Source organism: Piliocolobus tephrosceles, chromosome 13, assembly GCF_002776525.5.
Source record: "Piliocolobus tephrosceles isolate RC106 chromosome 13, ASM277652v3, whole genome shotgun sequence".
Lineage (NCBI taxonomy): Eukaryota > Metazoa > Chordata > Mammalia > Primates > Cercopithecidae > Piliocolobus > Piliocolobus tephrosceles.
Window position 1 is genome coordinate 9,490,281 of NC_045446.1, and position 16,454 is coordinate 9,506,734.

At 57.1% G+C, this 16,454-nt stretch overlaps 1 protein-coding gene across 3 annotated transcripts in view; it reads left to right on the plus strand.

The window, feature by feature from the left end:
• The window catches only part of NRXN2 (neurexin 2), a 122,534-nt gene that overhangs the window by 80,480 nt on the left and 25,600 nt on the right, over positions 1-16,454 (plus strand). Inside the window, exons 1-2 of one of the 3 annotated variants that reach the window (XM_023186414.3) lie at positions 3,473-5,509; positions 12,573-12,754. In XM_023186414.3, the coding sequence (XP_023042182.1) occupies positions 5,230-5,509; positions 12,573-12,754 (462 nt within the window). In that variant the 5' untranslated portion in view covers positions 3,473-5,229. Of the gene's footprint in view, positions 1-3,472; positions 5,510-12,572; positions 12,755-16,454 lie in introns of those variants that run through there. The other 2 variants (XM_023186415.3, XM_026446535.2) reach the window with 2 other exon arrangements.

Sequence of the window (16,454 nt, forward strand, 5' to 3'; positions counted from 1 at the left end):
CTCTGAGCACTCAGGAGCTGTGCTGCTTGCTTCCTTCTCATCCCTTGTCTGCAGAGTCCCAGGGGAGCTGCGGCCTGCTGTCCCCTCATAGGGTCTTTCTCCTGGGACTGTGCAGGATTGCTGCTGCCTGAAGCTCTGGAGGGACCCACTGATAGATGGCCTCTCCTCCTTGTTCTCAGCTGATGGGACCCTGCTCCCTTCACCCAGAACCAAAGGTGTTGGCCTCAGTGGGGTGAACTTGCTGCTGTCCTGTGTGGTTTTGGTGATGGCCTTACATGTACTTGTATCTCACACAGACACACTATTGCACAGGGAGGGGGCTGTTAACAACCTGCACCCCCTTTGATGCCCTCAGGGCATGAAGTGGGAATCTGTTATTTCTGCTGAGAGCAGGACCACACCCCAGAGGACAGGCTTTGGAGGCTCCCAGGAGGCTAGGCTGCTGGACAGCTGGTTTGCCTGGAATGGGCTCCTCTTTCTTCCCCAAGCATCCCAGCTGCAGTTTGTCCCCTTGAGCCACAAGGTCACTCCCTACTGTCTTCGCCTGGTTCTTTTCCTCCCAGGCTGGACATTTGCTTGCCAACTAGCATTCTGTTTGAGGCCCCTCCTCGAGAGGGCAGGTTCAGCAGCAGCTCCCAGTCCCTAGCGGTTGGTGGCCAGCAGCTGGTTAGAGCCCTGCAGAGGGAGGGCAGCTGAGGCAGGAATGGCGGAGAGGCAACCTTCTACTCTGTGGGGTAGCTTTGGCGTTTCCCTTGGATGATTGGGCTGGAGTGGGTGGGCAGAGTGCAGCCTCCTCAGCATCGCTTGAATCATCTTCCCTGGGGTCCTGCTGAGAGACCAAGCAGAAAAGTCAGCTGCCTGGGAAGAAACACACACACACACACACACACACACACACACACTACGGAGCGTCTCCATTTTACAGACATGGAATACGACTGGAGAGGGACGGTCGATTTCTGGAAGTAGTTCATAGCAGATTTGGGGTGAGACCCCAGTCAGTGCCTTTGCCTCCATACCACACTGCTGGACCTTCGTCACCTGGGCATGAGTCCTGAGTTTCTTATGGGAGAAACTTACTGGGTCCAGGGGCTCTTGGGTGGTGTTAGTTTTTCTTTCCTCTTTGAAAAAATGTCTACCCCATCTCCCTCAGTGCTTTCCTTGTGTTCTTAGGCATGTCCAGCCCTTGGGTACCACCACATCCCCACTCTGTCCCCTAAGATTTTCCTCACCTGACCTGCTGCTCTCTGTGCCTTCCAAAGCCTCCAGACAATGGCCAGTTGAGGGTGTTCCAGCCCTGAATGCCAAGGCATGGAGACCTAGCTGTGGCTGGACCTCTTCCCCTCCAGCTAACTCAGCTTTGCACAGATCTGGAGATGATGGTAACTTCGTTGCTTAATAGTAACAGTCCCCACTAATAGTTTCATGTTTTGCAGCTTACAAAACCCTTTTAATTTGATCTGCAGAGAAGGCAGTGGGCTTTGTGTTTAACTGATAAGGAAACCCAGGCCTCACTAAGAGGCAGTTACTCACCCCAAGTCATAGCAGGTCGATGGTGGAGCTCGGCTGGAACTTGGGTGTGCCTGTTTGTCACTTCCTGCTGCTCATTTAGTCCCCAGGGGAGTGGTGGTGGTACCCATGGTGGGTACTTCTTGCCTGGGGTGGAAGAAATCAGGATCACGAAGCGCTGCTGCCCGTCGCCAGTGCTTCACTCCCACACAGTGGAGCCTTCTGAAAAGGGGGCATAAGATGGATGGGAAGTGGGGGTTGTGCCACCTTTCAGCAGGGATGGGAAGAGCAACTTCTTTGGGTTCCAGGCTGGTGGGAGGGAGGGAGAGTTGGGGCTGGGGAGCAGGGTGCATCTTGGGAGGCATCACCATCCCCACGTACTGGCCTCTGCAAAGCTGTGGAGCTAAGACAAGGTGGGTGCAACCTGGGGGCTACACAGGGCTCAGTGTGTTGCTGCTCTGAGCTCTGGCTCTGGGGTAATGCTGAGATCTCCGGCCCTGGAGGGCAGGGCAGGAATCTTGGGAGTGGGGCCCAATCCTCTCTTCTCCCAGGGCTACTCCTCCTTCCTAGCTTGTCTCTGGTTTTTCATGCTCTTTCTATGGCACGTCTTCTTGGGGCCCTGTGATATATAAGGTCAAGCTGGAACCCAGCAGAGAGACTTGTTCAGTTAGCTCTGCCTTCACCCCTGGGAGGCCCTGGGGGCACAGGCAGGCCTTGGTCTCAAGAGAGGAAGGAGGGTGGAAGTGGCAAAGGTGGAAGGAGCAGGTCCTGTCCTCCGAAGGGTGGGGCTGAGGGTGGAGCTCTCTGGTGGGGAAGAGACTAGGGTGAGGAGAGGTCACACCTGCAGAACAACTTTTCCCCACTTACCACCTCAATTTCTCCATTTGTGACATGGGGGCTACTCCTGGGGGTGCAGGGAACTTTGTGTCCCGTTAAGGCTTATGAGTATCTCCTCTGGGAAGGCAGGAGAGAAAAGATACGATGGAGGAAAGTAGACAGTGAATGAAAAAGAGAATATGAAATGAGAAAGGGTGGCTAAAAGGAGACACTTCCCCGGGCTGAGATTTGGGACTGAGGTGTTCCCATCAGGCCTGCTTGCTCCTCTGTCTTTCAGAGCCTGTCTCCTGCCTCTCCCGGCAGTCAGTTCCTTACCATCTCTGCCTCCCTGTCTCCGTTCATCTCTGCAGCCTCTATCGATCTCTTGCATACCTCTGTCTCTCCCTTCTTTTTTACCCTCTATGTCTCCCCCTCCCTTCTCAACCTTGCCCTCCACCCCCATCTTTCTCCAGTTCCCACTCACTGGTATTGATTGGCCTCTAGGCGGTTTCCCTTCCTCTCCTCTCGACACCAGCTCCTCCCTCCCTCCCTCCCTGTGGGACCATAAATTTTCTGCCTACTCAGAGCTGTGTCAGTCTATATTCCAGATCCAGGGGCCCAAGATCGGGATAGAGAGGTCAGGAGGACCAGGAGCAGGGGGCCCCAGCCCTGCTCCTGGCCTGCAGTCTCTCCTCCAGCACTGCACCACCGGAAGCCTCCTCTGGGTGCCTCTGAGGACCACTTTCTTCACTTCTAAAGGCCTGGGGGCCAAATCTAGCCCTGGCATGTAGTAGGGGTGGAGGACTGGCAGTAGCACTGGGGAGATGTCCTGGGTCCTGACTGCATCCTGGAACTGAGGGTGGCACATGGGGCCCGTGGTGACAGTTTTTGCTCCCAAATGGAGTTCAGAATCAATAAACAGGAGCCAGTTCTCTCCAACCCCTCCCTTTTCTCACTTCACCCACCCCTGCCTCCTGTCCTTTCCTTACCCAGCCGTCCTCCTCACTCTGCTGCACTGTTTCTTCAGCTCCCCCAGGTGCCCTCTCCACCTCTCTCCTTTCCCTTCTCCTCTACCCTCTGCCTTCCCACCCTCTCCGCTGTCCGAGCAGGTTGGTGCATACCGGGTGACTGGAAAGGAGTCTCTCTGTGCTTACCTCTGGGGCCACAGGTGCTTTCCAGAGGCGTCCAAAAGTTTAGGGGACAGATCCCAATGGGAGGGCATCCTGAAGGAGAAGTGGTTTCCTCAGCTTGACATACATGGCCCAGGAAGGGTTTTGTCCTAAGTGGGACACTCCGTGGGCAGGTGTCCTCTAGACCCCACCATGGAGAGAGAGGTTGGAGCCGGGGGAGGGGCAGTGGGAATGGAGAGGAAGGATTGGAGGAGTCCAGGAGAGGCTGGGGAGCAGCCTTTTGGGGAGGTGGTGGGGAGGTGTGGCATGTCTTACTCCTGAGTACCTCCAAGGCTCTGGGTGCACTGTATGCTGTGGACCCTATTTTGGAGGGTGAGCTTGGAGGGCAGGGGTGTTTGTGTGTATGTTGGCCATTCATGGCCTGTGATCAAACGTGTGTGTGCACTCATGTATGCCCTGTGAGCATGTGTACATGCTCCCCTGAGAGTAAGTTGGTGTGCCCATGTTTGTGAGCACATGCATGCATGTATGTGTCTGAGTCTGTGTGCCTGCCCGCACACTGTGCCCGTATGGGCACGTGGATGTTTCCTTACCCAAGCCGGTACACATCTCAGTGTGCATGTGCGTTCTGAGGGGTGCGTGCAGAGGTGGCCTCCGCGGCATCTCAGCAGGCTGTGCCAGAGAGCATTATTGGGGTTCATCCAGGTGGGGTGGGTGGGGAGGAAGAAAGTGGCCTCTCTTGCTAGCCTCAATCCCGTTCCATTATTCAGCAGGGTCCCTTCTCGAGGTGGGGGTTGCAGGAGGAGCGCGCGCGTCCAGGCGCGGGGGAGGGGCGGGCGCGCGCAGAGGAGAGGCGAGCGGCGAGCGGGCTAGCCAGGTGCCGCGCGGCGGAGCTGCCCAGCGCCGCCCGCAGATCGGGAGCCGCTCTGGTCCCTCTGCCCTGCCCCCTCCTCCTCCCGCGCTTCCCCTCCCCTCTTCGCTCTCCTCCTTCCCTCCCTCCCTCTCTTTCTCCCTCTCTCCCTCCCTCCCTCTCCCTTCCAGCCCTCTCAGCCTCTGCAGCAACACTCCGCTGCCTCCATCTCTCCGCCGGAATCTCGCAGGCTCGCGCCTTTCCTCTGCTCAGCCCCGCTCCCCTCCTCTCCTCTCCCCTCCTCTCCTATCCCTTCATTCCCCCCTCACCCGGATTTGCTTCCCTTCCCCCTTCTCCCGCCCCCTTCCCCCGGCCGCTCCCTCCTTTCCCCCGGCCTCCGTCGGGCGGCAGCGGCAGCAGCAGCGCGGCCGGCCCTAGTCGCCGTCGGTCTCCTGCTTTCGGGGGAACCAGGCCTCCGTCCCTCTTCTCTCCTCCAGCCCGCACCGCCCTCCTCCCCGGCTCGGTTTTTCCGCAGGATTTCCCTCGCTCTCCCCTCCCTGCTTGGCCCCCGCGCTCCCCTCCCTCTCCACTCGGCACCATGCCCCCTCCCCCGGGCGCTCCCCCGGGTTTCTGACGGCCCTCTGCGCCGCTCCGACCCCGCCGGGATGCAGAGAGACCCCTAGCTCCTCGCGATGGACCCAGGCATCCTGGACCTTGGTGTTGCCGCTCCGCGGACCCCCGATTTCCCGGCGGGATCCAGTTGATTTTATTGGCTCCGGACCGAGGCTTGGGCCCTGGTTTACCTCCGCTTCATCCCTACCCCGCTCCCGGAGCTCGGAGCCGGAGGGGGGCTTCGTGGGGCTGCGCAGCCCCGCGTCCCCGCCCCCGGCCATGGGGCTGTGAGGCGGTCGTCCCCGGGCCGAAATGCCCCCCGGGGGGAGCGGGCCGGGGGGGTGCCCGCGCCGCCCCCCCGCCCTGGCTGGGCCCCTGCCGCCGCCACCACCGCCGCCGCCGCCGCCGCCGCCGCCACCTCTGCTGCCGCTGTTGCCGCTGCTGCTGCTGCTGCTGCTGCTGGGGGCGGCCGAGGGGGCCCGGGTCTCCTCCAGCCTCAGCACCACCCACCACGTCCACCACTTCCACAGCAAGCACGGCACCGTGCCCATCGCCATCAACCGCATGCCCTTCCTCACCCGCGGCGGCCACGGTAAGTGGCACTGTCGATGCCGGCCACCCGGTTGGCCCCGGGGGCGGGGGGCTTCTCGTGTGCGCAGCCGGGCCCCCGTGTGCCCCACCCCAGCTGTGCACGCCGAGTCCGGCCCCTCTGCTTTGCGTCCTGGAGCCCCTTCACCTCCAATCTCCAGCTCCCATCATTTCAGCCCCACCCTTGCCTCCATCTCTCCTCTCCCCCATCACCCTCATCTCTGTCTTCAGCACTTTGCTTCCTTGCCTCACCTAAACCTGCTTACCCCTAGGTCTGGTTCATTATCTCCTTCTACTTCCTTACCCTCCCTGCCCTGTCTGTCCTTTCATCCTCTCCGTGCAGCTCTGCCTTCCATTTCTCTTCCGCATCACCTCCTCCATCTCAGCCCCTTATCATCTCTCCATCTGTCTTGCCTCCACCTCTGCCTCACCCTCACCCTTCCATTGCTGGTCTGTCATCTCTCCCCCTTCACCTCCCTCCCACCTCTGTCACATCTGTCATCTCTGCCTCTGACATGTCTCTTCCTCCTTGACCTCTTCATGTATGTCTCTGTTTTACCTCCATCTCTCCAACAACCTTCCCTTCTTTTCTCACGACTGGCCTTCCATTACCTCCCAACTCACTCCACTGTCCCACCATTCTCCCATCCTCGTTCCCCTCATCTCCAGTATCTCCCCTCCATGTCTTCTCATCTCTGCTCTGTCTCCACCTCTGACCCCCAGCATCTCACTTCTGTAGGCCCAGCACTTCCTGTTTCCAGGCTTCCCCTCCTGTGTCAGTTCTCTATCACTGTCCACTTACAATCACCTCCTATCTCTGCCCCTCATAACCATCCATTGAAAAACTTCACCTTCCTTCTCAGCCCCATCACCTTCTCATTTCCATCCTTCCTCAGCCCCATCTCAGGCCACCCATTACTTCATATCTTAGACCCCTAAGATTCTCTCCATGCCATCTCTTCTCACCTCTGTACCTGTCACCTTCCATCTCTGTTCTCCATACTCTGTGCCCCCATCACTCCCAAGCTCTGTCCTCCCCATTACCTTCTACGTCGGCCCTCTTTACATTTTATTTCAGCTCATTTCAGCCCATCACTTTCCACCTCAGTCCCTCCACATTCCATCTCAGAGCTTCTGTCACTTGCATCCCAGGGACCTCCTCACCTCCCATTTTAGTCTACTCATCACTTCCCATCTCTGCACCTTGTCATTACCTTTCAGAGGGTAGCCCCATTACCTCCATCTCTGTACCTCTCTCACCTCCCATTTCTGTGCCTCCATCCCATCCCATCTCATCCCTTCCCTGTGCTCTCAACACCTCACATATCTGTCCTCCTATGCATGTCCTCTCCCCTCTGTGCCCCTCTCTCCTCACCTTCCATGTCCATCGCCTCCCATGGGGGTTCTCTGACACCTCCATGCTCCCATTCCCTCTCATCGCTGTGCCTTCATCAGTTCTCTCTCTGCACCCAGGTGGCCTCCCATTTCTACACGTCTCTCCCTTCCTATCCTTGTACCCTCATCACTTCCTGTTTCTGTCTCTCCATCCCCTCTCATTCTTAACTCCATTTTTGTTCCTCCATCAACTTCCATTCCTGTATTTTTCGCCCTTCCCATCTGTGACCCTGGTTGCCTTCCCATTCTTGCTCCATGCCAGTCCATCTTTGCTTCCCAATCATGCCACCGTATCACCTCCAATCTTTCTGCTCATTTGCTGGTCTTCTTCCTTTTCTCCTACTTTATCTCCCTTTTCATGCTTCCGTTTTCTCGTCATTCCAATTTCTCTGGAGCACTTCCTTCAAACTCTTTCCTCCATTCTTTTATTCTCTCATCCCCAACACAGTTTGCCTCATCTTATCTCTGTCCCACCTGGCTCCTCTCAGGCAACACTCTTCAGTTTCCTTCTCTTCTTCCATGACCCCACCCAACCCCTTGCTCCTGGACCTTAACTCCCTTGCCCTCCCCAGGAACTCTCTGGCTCTTTGTTACCTTCCTCACTCTTTCATTGTCTCCTTCTGGCTCCCTCAAGGCCCAATGTTGCCCCCAAAGGTGCCCAGATAGGCCATGAGTCTCTGGGCAGTGAGACTGTCTCTGGGCAGTGAGACAAAGCATGAAGGAGTGAGACAGGTAAAGGAAGTCAGGGATACTGGGGGATTTTGCAGGATGAAGAGAGTGTGGAAGAGGAAGGTATAGGAGAGAGGAACTGGCTGAGGGACCTGAGCAGGTAGAAAGGAGGGCCTGGGAGCCAGAGTGCCCGAGAAAGATTCTGTGAAGGAGCAAAAGCTGGACAGAGGGAGTGAAAGTGGCCAGAAGAGTATGGGGGACAGGGTATGGAATGTTGGCCTTGGGATCGCCTCGGAGACAGCCACCCCTTTGCTGTGCAGAGGAGAAAGAGGACCAGTGCCTAGTGGAAATAGGAGGAGTCATCTGGAGGGTGCTCCAGGATGGTGATAGAAGGGGGTGGGAGGTGTGGGGGAGGAACCTGTGAAGGGTGGGGCAGCTGAGAGGAAGGATGAGGACCCAAGGAAAGGAGGAGAAGGGATGAGGCCACCTGTCCTGGCTGAACCCCACCTTTGCTCCCATTAACCATTAACCATGGTGGGAGAGGTGAAAAGACAGGCTCTTTTTGGGACCCTACACTTGGCTAGAGGACCAGGCCAGCTCAAGAGGCCTTTCCAGGCCAGGCTTCCTCTCTGCCCAGTGTCTCCCTAGCATCCCCAGTGGGAGGCAGCTTCTCTCCTTTCTGCACCAGCTTCTCCACTTGCCTTCTTTTGGGGTCTCACTGTGTTTCTACCTGTCCTCTCCTCTCTTCTCTTCACACCATCCCCCATTTACCCTGCCATCCCCCCCAACCCCTCCTGTTACATAATGTCCTTATTTGCCAGACACCCATTGCCACTCCTGTACCTGATGTCTGTCTGGGGCATGGGAGGGCTGGCACATCTGGGTCCTAAAATTGAGCTGAGCCCAGGGGGCGACACTCTCCTGGTCCTGGATCCCCAATTCTGGTTTCAGAGTCCTTGAGGTTCCTCCCACCTCACCGTGTTCATTTCTGGTACTCTTGGGCCAGGAATGGAGTGGTCAGTCCCTGTTAAGTTCTGAGTCAGTAGCTTCCATGGGTTCCAGGTTTATCACCCCAGCTTATAAAGGGGGCTAGCATTTATTTTGATTCTGAACAGGGTGTGTTAACTCGGATTTCTGACTGGATAGTTTATGGGCAAGCAGGGGGTTAACAATTGAAAGGCTGTGTTGTGGGATCCTAGATCAAGAGACAGCTGAGCGCAGGGATCTGGACCAGTAGAGATCTGCCCGTCTGGGATGTAAAGGTTCATGTACAAAGTGCTGGGGTGGGCTGTGAGCACTAGGGCCATGGCTTTTCTGGGTTGTGCAGGATGTTTTATACTCTCACAAGTCTAGATCTTCCAGAAGGTTTTCTTTCATGGCTTCGGATGCTGCAGGGACACAGGCAGGCAGAGGTTCTGCACATGTAGTTTTAACCACAGGGGCATCACTGCATGGGTGGTTTTCTACGTGGATGATTATGTTGTTTGGGTCTGGGTTAGCTAACCATTATTAATGGTTGGTTGGTTTTTTTCTAGAATGCAGGTGTGTGTGGGACTGCATGGAATATTCTTGAACATTTAGAGTATTTCACTGGATCAGTGAATTTCTGGGTCTAGGAGGTATTGAGACTATATTGGGAGTGGGCAGAAGGTGCCACCCTGGGCCTGTGGCATCTTGTGTTTGGCCAGAGGCTTTCTTGCCTTAGGCTTCAGGTGTGTAGTTCTCTCTGAAATGTTATGCACAATTCAGCTCACTGGTGGTTTCCCAGGAAGGTCAAAAACAATTGGTCTACACCACCATTGGGCAACATTTTTGGGCCTTGACTTAGGCCCCTCTTGCCTTTCAAACCCTTTCTGGAGCCTGTCAGAGGTTCTAGATGTGGTGCCCTATTTTGGGCTCCGTGTCTCCTAGAAGGCAGCTGTGCCTTCCCTGGGGGAGTCCGTGGGCAGGGCCGAGGACAGCTTGCCCGGGTGAGAGGCTGGAGGCGCCTCCGGAGCGCGGCTGGGGAGGGGCCTGGCGGAAGCCCCGCCTCCCAGCCCAACGGTCTCCGAACCCCAGCCTTCTGCGCTCCGGAGGCAGCCGCGGTGCTGGGGAGAGAAATGTCTCCCCAGGGTAATTACTGCCGCCCCAGTCCGATAAACCATTCATCCTTCACCTCTTCTGCCCAAGAAGAGTCTCTCCGCCCCCTCCCCCCCCCCCCGCAGTGTAATAAACGCCCTTAGGCTTTAAGAGGCCCGCCCAGCGTAATAAACTGGCTGCAGTGTGAGAACAGCTGGGTGATAAATCCCAGGGGAGGTCTGGGCTTGGGCAGCCTGTGCGGCACGGGCCTCGGGAGTGGGGACGCGTGCGCCCTGTCCCACGCCTGGCCAGCCCCTGTCCTGGGGCTGCCTTCCATGGTCTGTCTTTGTGCCTTCACCGCCATGTTTCCTGGCTGCTTCGCCTCCTGTCGGGGGTCTGCCTCTCCACGCTGGGTCTTTGTGTGCAGCTGGGTGCGTCGCCGCCTGTGTGTGGGTGTGGGGCCTGGGGGCTTGGGCGCTGGACACCGCCTCTGATCCCTCCTGCCTCACTGCCCAGTGAGGCATTTGGCCGGCTTTTTCCTCCCGCCCTCTCTGGGCACAGACAGGGCTCTGTCCATGGTGATGTGCTTGCTGTCTGGGATCTGGGGTGGGAAGTGAAGAGAAAGGGCCTCTTTTCTCCTAGACCTGGGGGATTTGGAGGCAGCCTGCAGGTAGACTGGGTTTCTTTCCCCGGTCTGAGGGACCAAGAAACCCAATAAAGCCTTCTCTGAATGGGAGGCCCTGGAGCCCAGGGGTGAAGAGGCTGCAGCCTCTGATCAGGGTGGTGAGGGTAGGAATGTGTGTGGAGGAAGGTCAGCATCTCTGCTCCCCTGGCCCACCCCACCTCCCAAATTCAGATGTGCAGCTTGTGTGGAGGGGGGAGGAGGACCCTGGGTATTACAGTTGTCATGGAAACAGCCGATTTTCCGGAGTACTGCAGTGCTGGGAGTGGAAAGACTGTTACCAGCTGAAGCCTACTGGGCTCCCCACCTCCAGGCCCTGCCCTTCCAGGCAGGTGACCACATGGTGTGGGGGTGGGGCTCACTGCATACCCCACTCTCAGCCAACTCTCCACCCTTGACTTGGGGGCCCATCCTGAGGGTTCAGTGCTCACCACTGTGCCTCCACGGCCCTCAGGTAGAAAGGACACCTGGGTCTGGAGAGGGCAAAGCCAAGCCCCCTCTGTCTGCTGGGGGTGCTTTCCTGGCCACAGGCAGAGGTGAGATGGCAGTTCTTTCCCTCCTGCCCTTCCTCCCGGGGTCACCTCTCTCTCTGGGGAGATGGAAGATGTTGATGGTGGGTGCTCTGAGGAACAGCAAGGGGACCCATGGCTCCTGCTTCCCTCAACCTCAACCCCCTGCTGGCCTTACTACCTCTTTGGGAACCAGGCAACAATCTTCCCTTCTCTCCTCAGCCCCTCCCTGGCCTGCAGATGGTGGCTCCCCACAAGAAACTCAGGCAGCCCCTCCCCTTTGGGGTCCTAGGAGCTCCCTGGGATGGAGGCTCCTCACACCTGATTGCCCCAACTACAAGGGGGTTCAAGTCCCTGAGGCGAGAGACCCCATGGTACCTGAGGGAACCTGGCCTAATGTTACCAACTGGGCCACCACCTTGGCTGCTGGCAAGGCCTGCTCCTTAGAAGTGCTTCAGGCCCTCCAGCCCCGGCAGGCTACTAGTTCCTGACTCCAGAGTTCTCCCACCCCCAGACGGACATTTTTCTCCCCCTCTAGGCTTTTACCCTTAGGCCTCATCTGTCTGTCTCCTTCTCTAAGTCCTCCCTTGAACCCCTCTTGCCACAAGAAGTGCTTTGTGAGGAGTCGTTAGTGGCTAATTATTTAATTAAGCATTTTATGAATCTCATCTGCTCCATTTATATTCTAAAGAATGCAAGATTGTTCTCTTCCCTTCCCTTCTCTGCAGGCTGTGGAGTACTAGTCCTTCAGGCCTCCCAGACAAGGCTCCTTTCCGGGAAACTGGGTGACCAGCCCCCCACCCCCACCCCCAGAGAGCTCAGTCAGCCGCAGGAGGGAACATGGCGACTAATGGGGTTTATTTTGGGGCTGAGATCGTTAGGGACCTCACACCCGCCCCCAGCAGCCGGCTGGCGAAGAAGAGAAGGAGAAGGGGAGAGAGGGTGGGGTGGGGGAGGGCTGGGAGAGGGAGCCTTCATCTCCGGCTCCCACTCTCCCGTTTCTCTCACCTACACCCCTCTCTGTCCTTCTCTGTCCATCTGTCTCTCTGCCTCCTTCCTTCTCTGGCTGTCAATCTCCCCCCTCCCCCCCCCCCCCCCCACCCCATGGCTGTCTCTTCCTTTCTGGGCAGGGCTCCAGGACCTTCCTACTTTGGGACCCAGGCAGTCCCCTGGGTGAGGGCGGAAGCAGGGAGTCCTGGGCAAGCCAGGAGAGGGGTGGGGACAGGGAGATGTTGGAGGGCGCCAGCTCTGACTGTGAGTCAGAGCTGCACACAGCTCTGCTCATCTTCCTGCCATCACCTGGGGTTCCTTGGTGCCTGCTCAACTCTGGCCCCAAAGAAGCACACACCTTGGATCTGTCACCTCTGCCAGGCCTGGGAGAAGTGGAGCTAGTCAGGACTGGGCCCCCTGGGTCTTTCCTGCCCACAGCACTCTCGTCTTCTCAGTCTCCTTGCAGCTTCTCTCCGGGCTCTCTCTCTGTGTCACTCTATTACCTCTCCGTTTTGCTGTAATTAAAGCTAGACTTCTTGATGAGGCAGCTACATCTGTCTGTGTGCGTGCACAGGCTCTCACCCAGGCACCCGCCTGCCAACTGCTCCCTGGGGTGGCAGGGCTGGTGGCTGCTGTGGGTATCACAGCTGAAGTCCCACATCTAGACCTGGGGTTCCATCCCTCTCTGGTCACAATCCTGAGGACCTGCTGACCTCGTCCTCCTGATGTCATTTCTTCTTGTCTCCCTTTCCTTCTCTCTGCAGCCGGGACCACATACATCTTTGGAAAGGGGGGAGCACTCATCACCTATACATGGCCCCCCAATGACAGGCCCAGCACGAGGATGGATCGCCTGGCTGTGGGCTTCAGCACCCACCAGCGGAGCGCTGTGCTGGTGCGGGTGGACAGCGCCTCCGGCCTTGGAGACTACCTGCAGCTGCACATCGTAAGGACCCTGGGCCCCAGCCCTTCAACCCCAAGCTTCCTGCTCCCAAATCAGTTCAGCCCTTCATTGCCACGGGATCAGCACCTCAAGTCTTCCCTCATGGGGAATCCTTAGAACTTCTGTTCCTTCATCGCTGGAGCTTCCTGCTAAGAAGTTCTGCTTCTGAGACCCTTCCCTCTCTCAGTTATTCACCAAGACTCCCAGATCCACCCTCCCATCTGATTCAAATTTCTCCAGCTCCCCACTCCCCGAGACCACCTGTGTTTTCTGACCTTCCTAAAAGTAGTCAAGGGCCTCTTTGGGCCTTCCAGGCCATTCTCCTGCAGCCTTCAGAGGTGTCCCACATTTGTGACTTCCCCCAGGCTGCTGCCTGCTCACTCCTAGACCAGCTAGGCCAGCCCACTGTGTCCAGCACCTGTTCTTGCCCCTCCTTCATACCTACCTGCTCCAGGGCAGCCCACCCTTGCAGCTTCATTTTGCCTCTGGATTCTGCCCCTTTGCCCTCCCAGCAGCCCCCTTACCCTGTCTCCCTTACTGCCTCTCTAGCCAGGTTCACTCCTCACTAACCCCTTGGCCCAGCCCCACATCCCCACCCTGACCTCGGCTCCCACCTTGCTCTGCCTTTCTCTGCTCAGCTCCACCTGTGGCCCTAGCCCCTCCCTGTGTCTACTCCCCACCTTGACCTTGGTTCATTCCCAGGGTCTCCCTCTGGGCCTCCTACCATATATGCAGCTCCTTGACTCACCGTTTTGAGTCCTGTCGAACTCTAGTCTGCAAGTGGCCCCTTTTCTTTCCCTGCCCTTTCCCCCATCTCTGGCTCTGCCCTACACCCTTCCCTACGACCTCTGGTATTGCTCCATTTCATTTCTGGTCTCAGCCTCTCCCCTGACCCCTCCTCACAGTCCTCAATCCCGAGCCTCTGCCCTCAGTCTTCATCTGTACATTTCTGACCCCTAACAGCCACCTTGTTTCCCTGCCTGTATTTCACATGCTCACCCTGGCCAGGACCCCTGTGGGCTGTGGGGATCAGGCAGGCTGGCCAGGCTCTGTGGGCTGGAAAGCTCTGGGTGAGGGGCCCCTGGCTTTCAGGAGGGCATAGTTAGTTGGAAGGGGAGAGAAGAAGCCATGGGAGAGGCTTGTTTGGGCTTTGATTTCTCCACATCTGCTTGGGAATGCAGCCACTGGCCTTCATTACACAATAGCTTTTTTTTTTTTTTTTTTTTTTTGAGACGGAGTCTCGCTCTGTTGCCCGGGCTGGAGTGCAGTGGCCGGATCTCAGCTCACTGCAAGCTCCGCCTCCCGGGTTTACGCCATTCTCCCGCCTCAGCCTCCCGAGTAGCTGGGACTACAGGCGCCCGCCACCTCGCCTGGCTAGTTTTTTGTATTATTTTTTAGTAGAGACGGGGTTTCACCATGTTAGCCAGGATGGTCTCGGTCTCCTGACCTCATGATCCGCCCGTCTCGGCCTCCCAAAGTGCTGGGATTACAGGCTTGAGCCACCGCGTCTGGCCACACAATAGCTTTTAAGCATCCCAGGTCTGCACCCCACCCCACCTCATCCCAACACCAGGGCGTGAAGGAAGGAGCATGAGGGGAGACTTCCTGTGGGCAGAGCAGAGCTGGGGTGGAAGTGGCAGTGGATAAGGAAGGGGTGCAGAAGGAGGACTAGCAAGCAGGACAGCAGTCAGGCCCAAGAAGAGGCCTGGAAGTTCTGTACCTGTGTCAGCAGAACAGGCAGTCATCTAGAATGGTGAGAGGCACCCGGCAAGCGAGAGACAGTGTGGCTGTAGACGACAGTGTGGGACTGGATGCACCGTGATGTGTGTCAGGAGTGACGGCTGTGACAGTGGGGGATGAAAACAGAGACTGGGTCTCGTGATTTCTGATGGAGTGTATCTATACATGTGTATTTCCCCATGGAGTGGTGTTTGCAGTTGTTTCAGTAGCCTTTCTGGATGGTGGGATGTGACTGGGTTTCCCTGTGTCCTCTGTGAGTGAGGGCTTCTCCTTCTCTCTCTTCTCCCTCATGCGAAGCTCTGCATGGCTTGCCACTTCCTTGCTGTCTTTGTGCAAGTCACCACAGCTGTCTGAGCCTCAGTTTGCCCATCTATGGAGTGGCATAGGAAGAGGACAGAGGGATGTTGGGAGGTTGAAGGAGATCATGTATGTGAAGCACGTAGGGAGCATACTGTGTTAGCTAGTATCCTGACCATCTCTGATCAGCTACCTGGGCAGGACTGTGTACCTCTGTGCCTGTTAGGTTAGGGCACAGGGCTCCCTACTGAGGAGAAAAGGTAGGGGGATCAGGGTGTGAGGAGAAGGGATTTCCTCCTTTTCCCTCCCAACAGTTGTGCACAGGCCTTACTGGTGCAAGGCTATGGAGGAACAAGTACTGGTGCCGGGTACTACAGAGGGCAGGGAAGATGGGAGTCTGCCCGAGGGTGGAGAGGCCTGGCAAGGGTGAGGGTCCATGAGAGGAGCCAGCCATGAGGTGCGAGTTGGGCACCAGATGGGTTGAGGCCCCCTGGGCGCAGCCCCCAAACCCCTTCCTTCCCTAGTGACACATCAGCTCCCACTACAGCGTCAGTAGCAGCTCTCAGAGAGTGGGGAGGCGGCAGCAAAATAAGAGAAAAGCAATTTGACGTTTCTAATAAAGCGTCGCTCCACTTTGCCAAATTAATTTTGACTCCCATAATTATTTGCTGTAGGAGCGGCTGCGTTCTCCCCACCGCCGCCTAATGAGGTAATTGGGGAATTAGGAATTAATGACTTTAACAGAAGTGACAACTGACTTCACACTGGGAGAGGCTCTGGGGAGCTGCCTCTCCCCCGGAGTGCAGGGCCCTGAGCTTGACTGCCTCCTAGGAAACCCAGGTGTCCTGCCTCCCAGCTCCCTGGCCGGCTCTCTGCCAGCCTGGCTCCCAGACCGCATGTGCTCCTTGACCACCATCACTGCCTGGGCTGAGCCTGTGGGGAGAAATCCTCAGAGGAATCCAGGGAGCTGATACTATTCTGGGTGATATTATTACTAACAATAGTACCGAGGAGGATCGACTGTTCCCTTCCCGTGTGTGGGGAGCAGATGATCAGCCCGTCTCCCTGGGGATATTGTCAGTCTGTGGGTGGTGGATGGGTGGGGCTTGCTAATACTCTTTTTAGGCAAGCCCAGCCTCAGTTTCCCTGCTTTACTGCATCTGAGGAGAGAGGCTGCATGCATGTATGACTGTGTGCATGCATGTGTGTGTTAACGTGCATGCATGCATATATGTATGTGGTTTTCCCAGGTTCTGAGAAGGAGACAACTGGACCCCACAAGTGGGAAGGGATAGGACATGGGTCTTCTGAGCCACAGCTGCAAACCTTGTCCCCCAACTTTCTCTGCCAAACCCTAACCCTTGCCCCATCTGTGAGCCACCCCTGCCAACACCCCCAGTGCCACCAAGCCTCTCGGCTCTGCTAGATGCAGGAAGGAGGTGGCAGCTGAATGTTGCACATGTCCAGGTCATGGGGCAGTCTTTCAAGAAGATCCCAAGAGTGTAGTGTGTTTCTATGATGATGGACTGGGTGCCTGAGAGTGTGTGAGCCAGGGGGTCTGAGTGAACCTGTGTGAGTGTCTGTTCCCTGTGGGAGGAGAGCTGAGGCCGCATTCAGGAGTGCTGCTGGAAGGTGCAGGGAAATGAAACGGGCTCAGGCTTAGTGC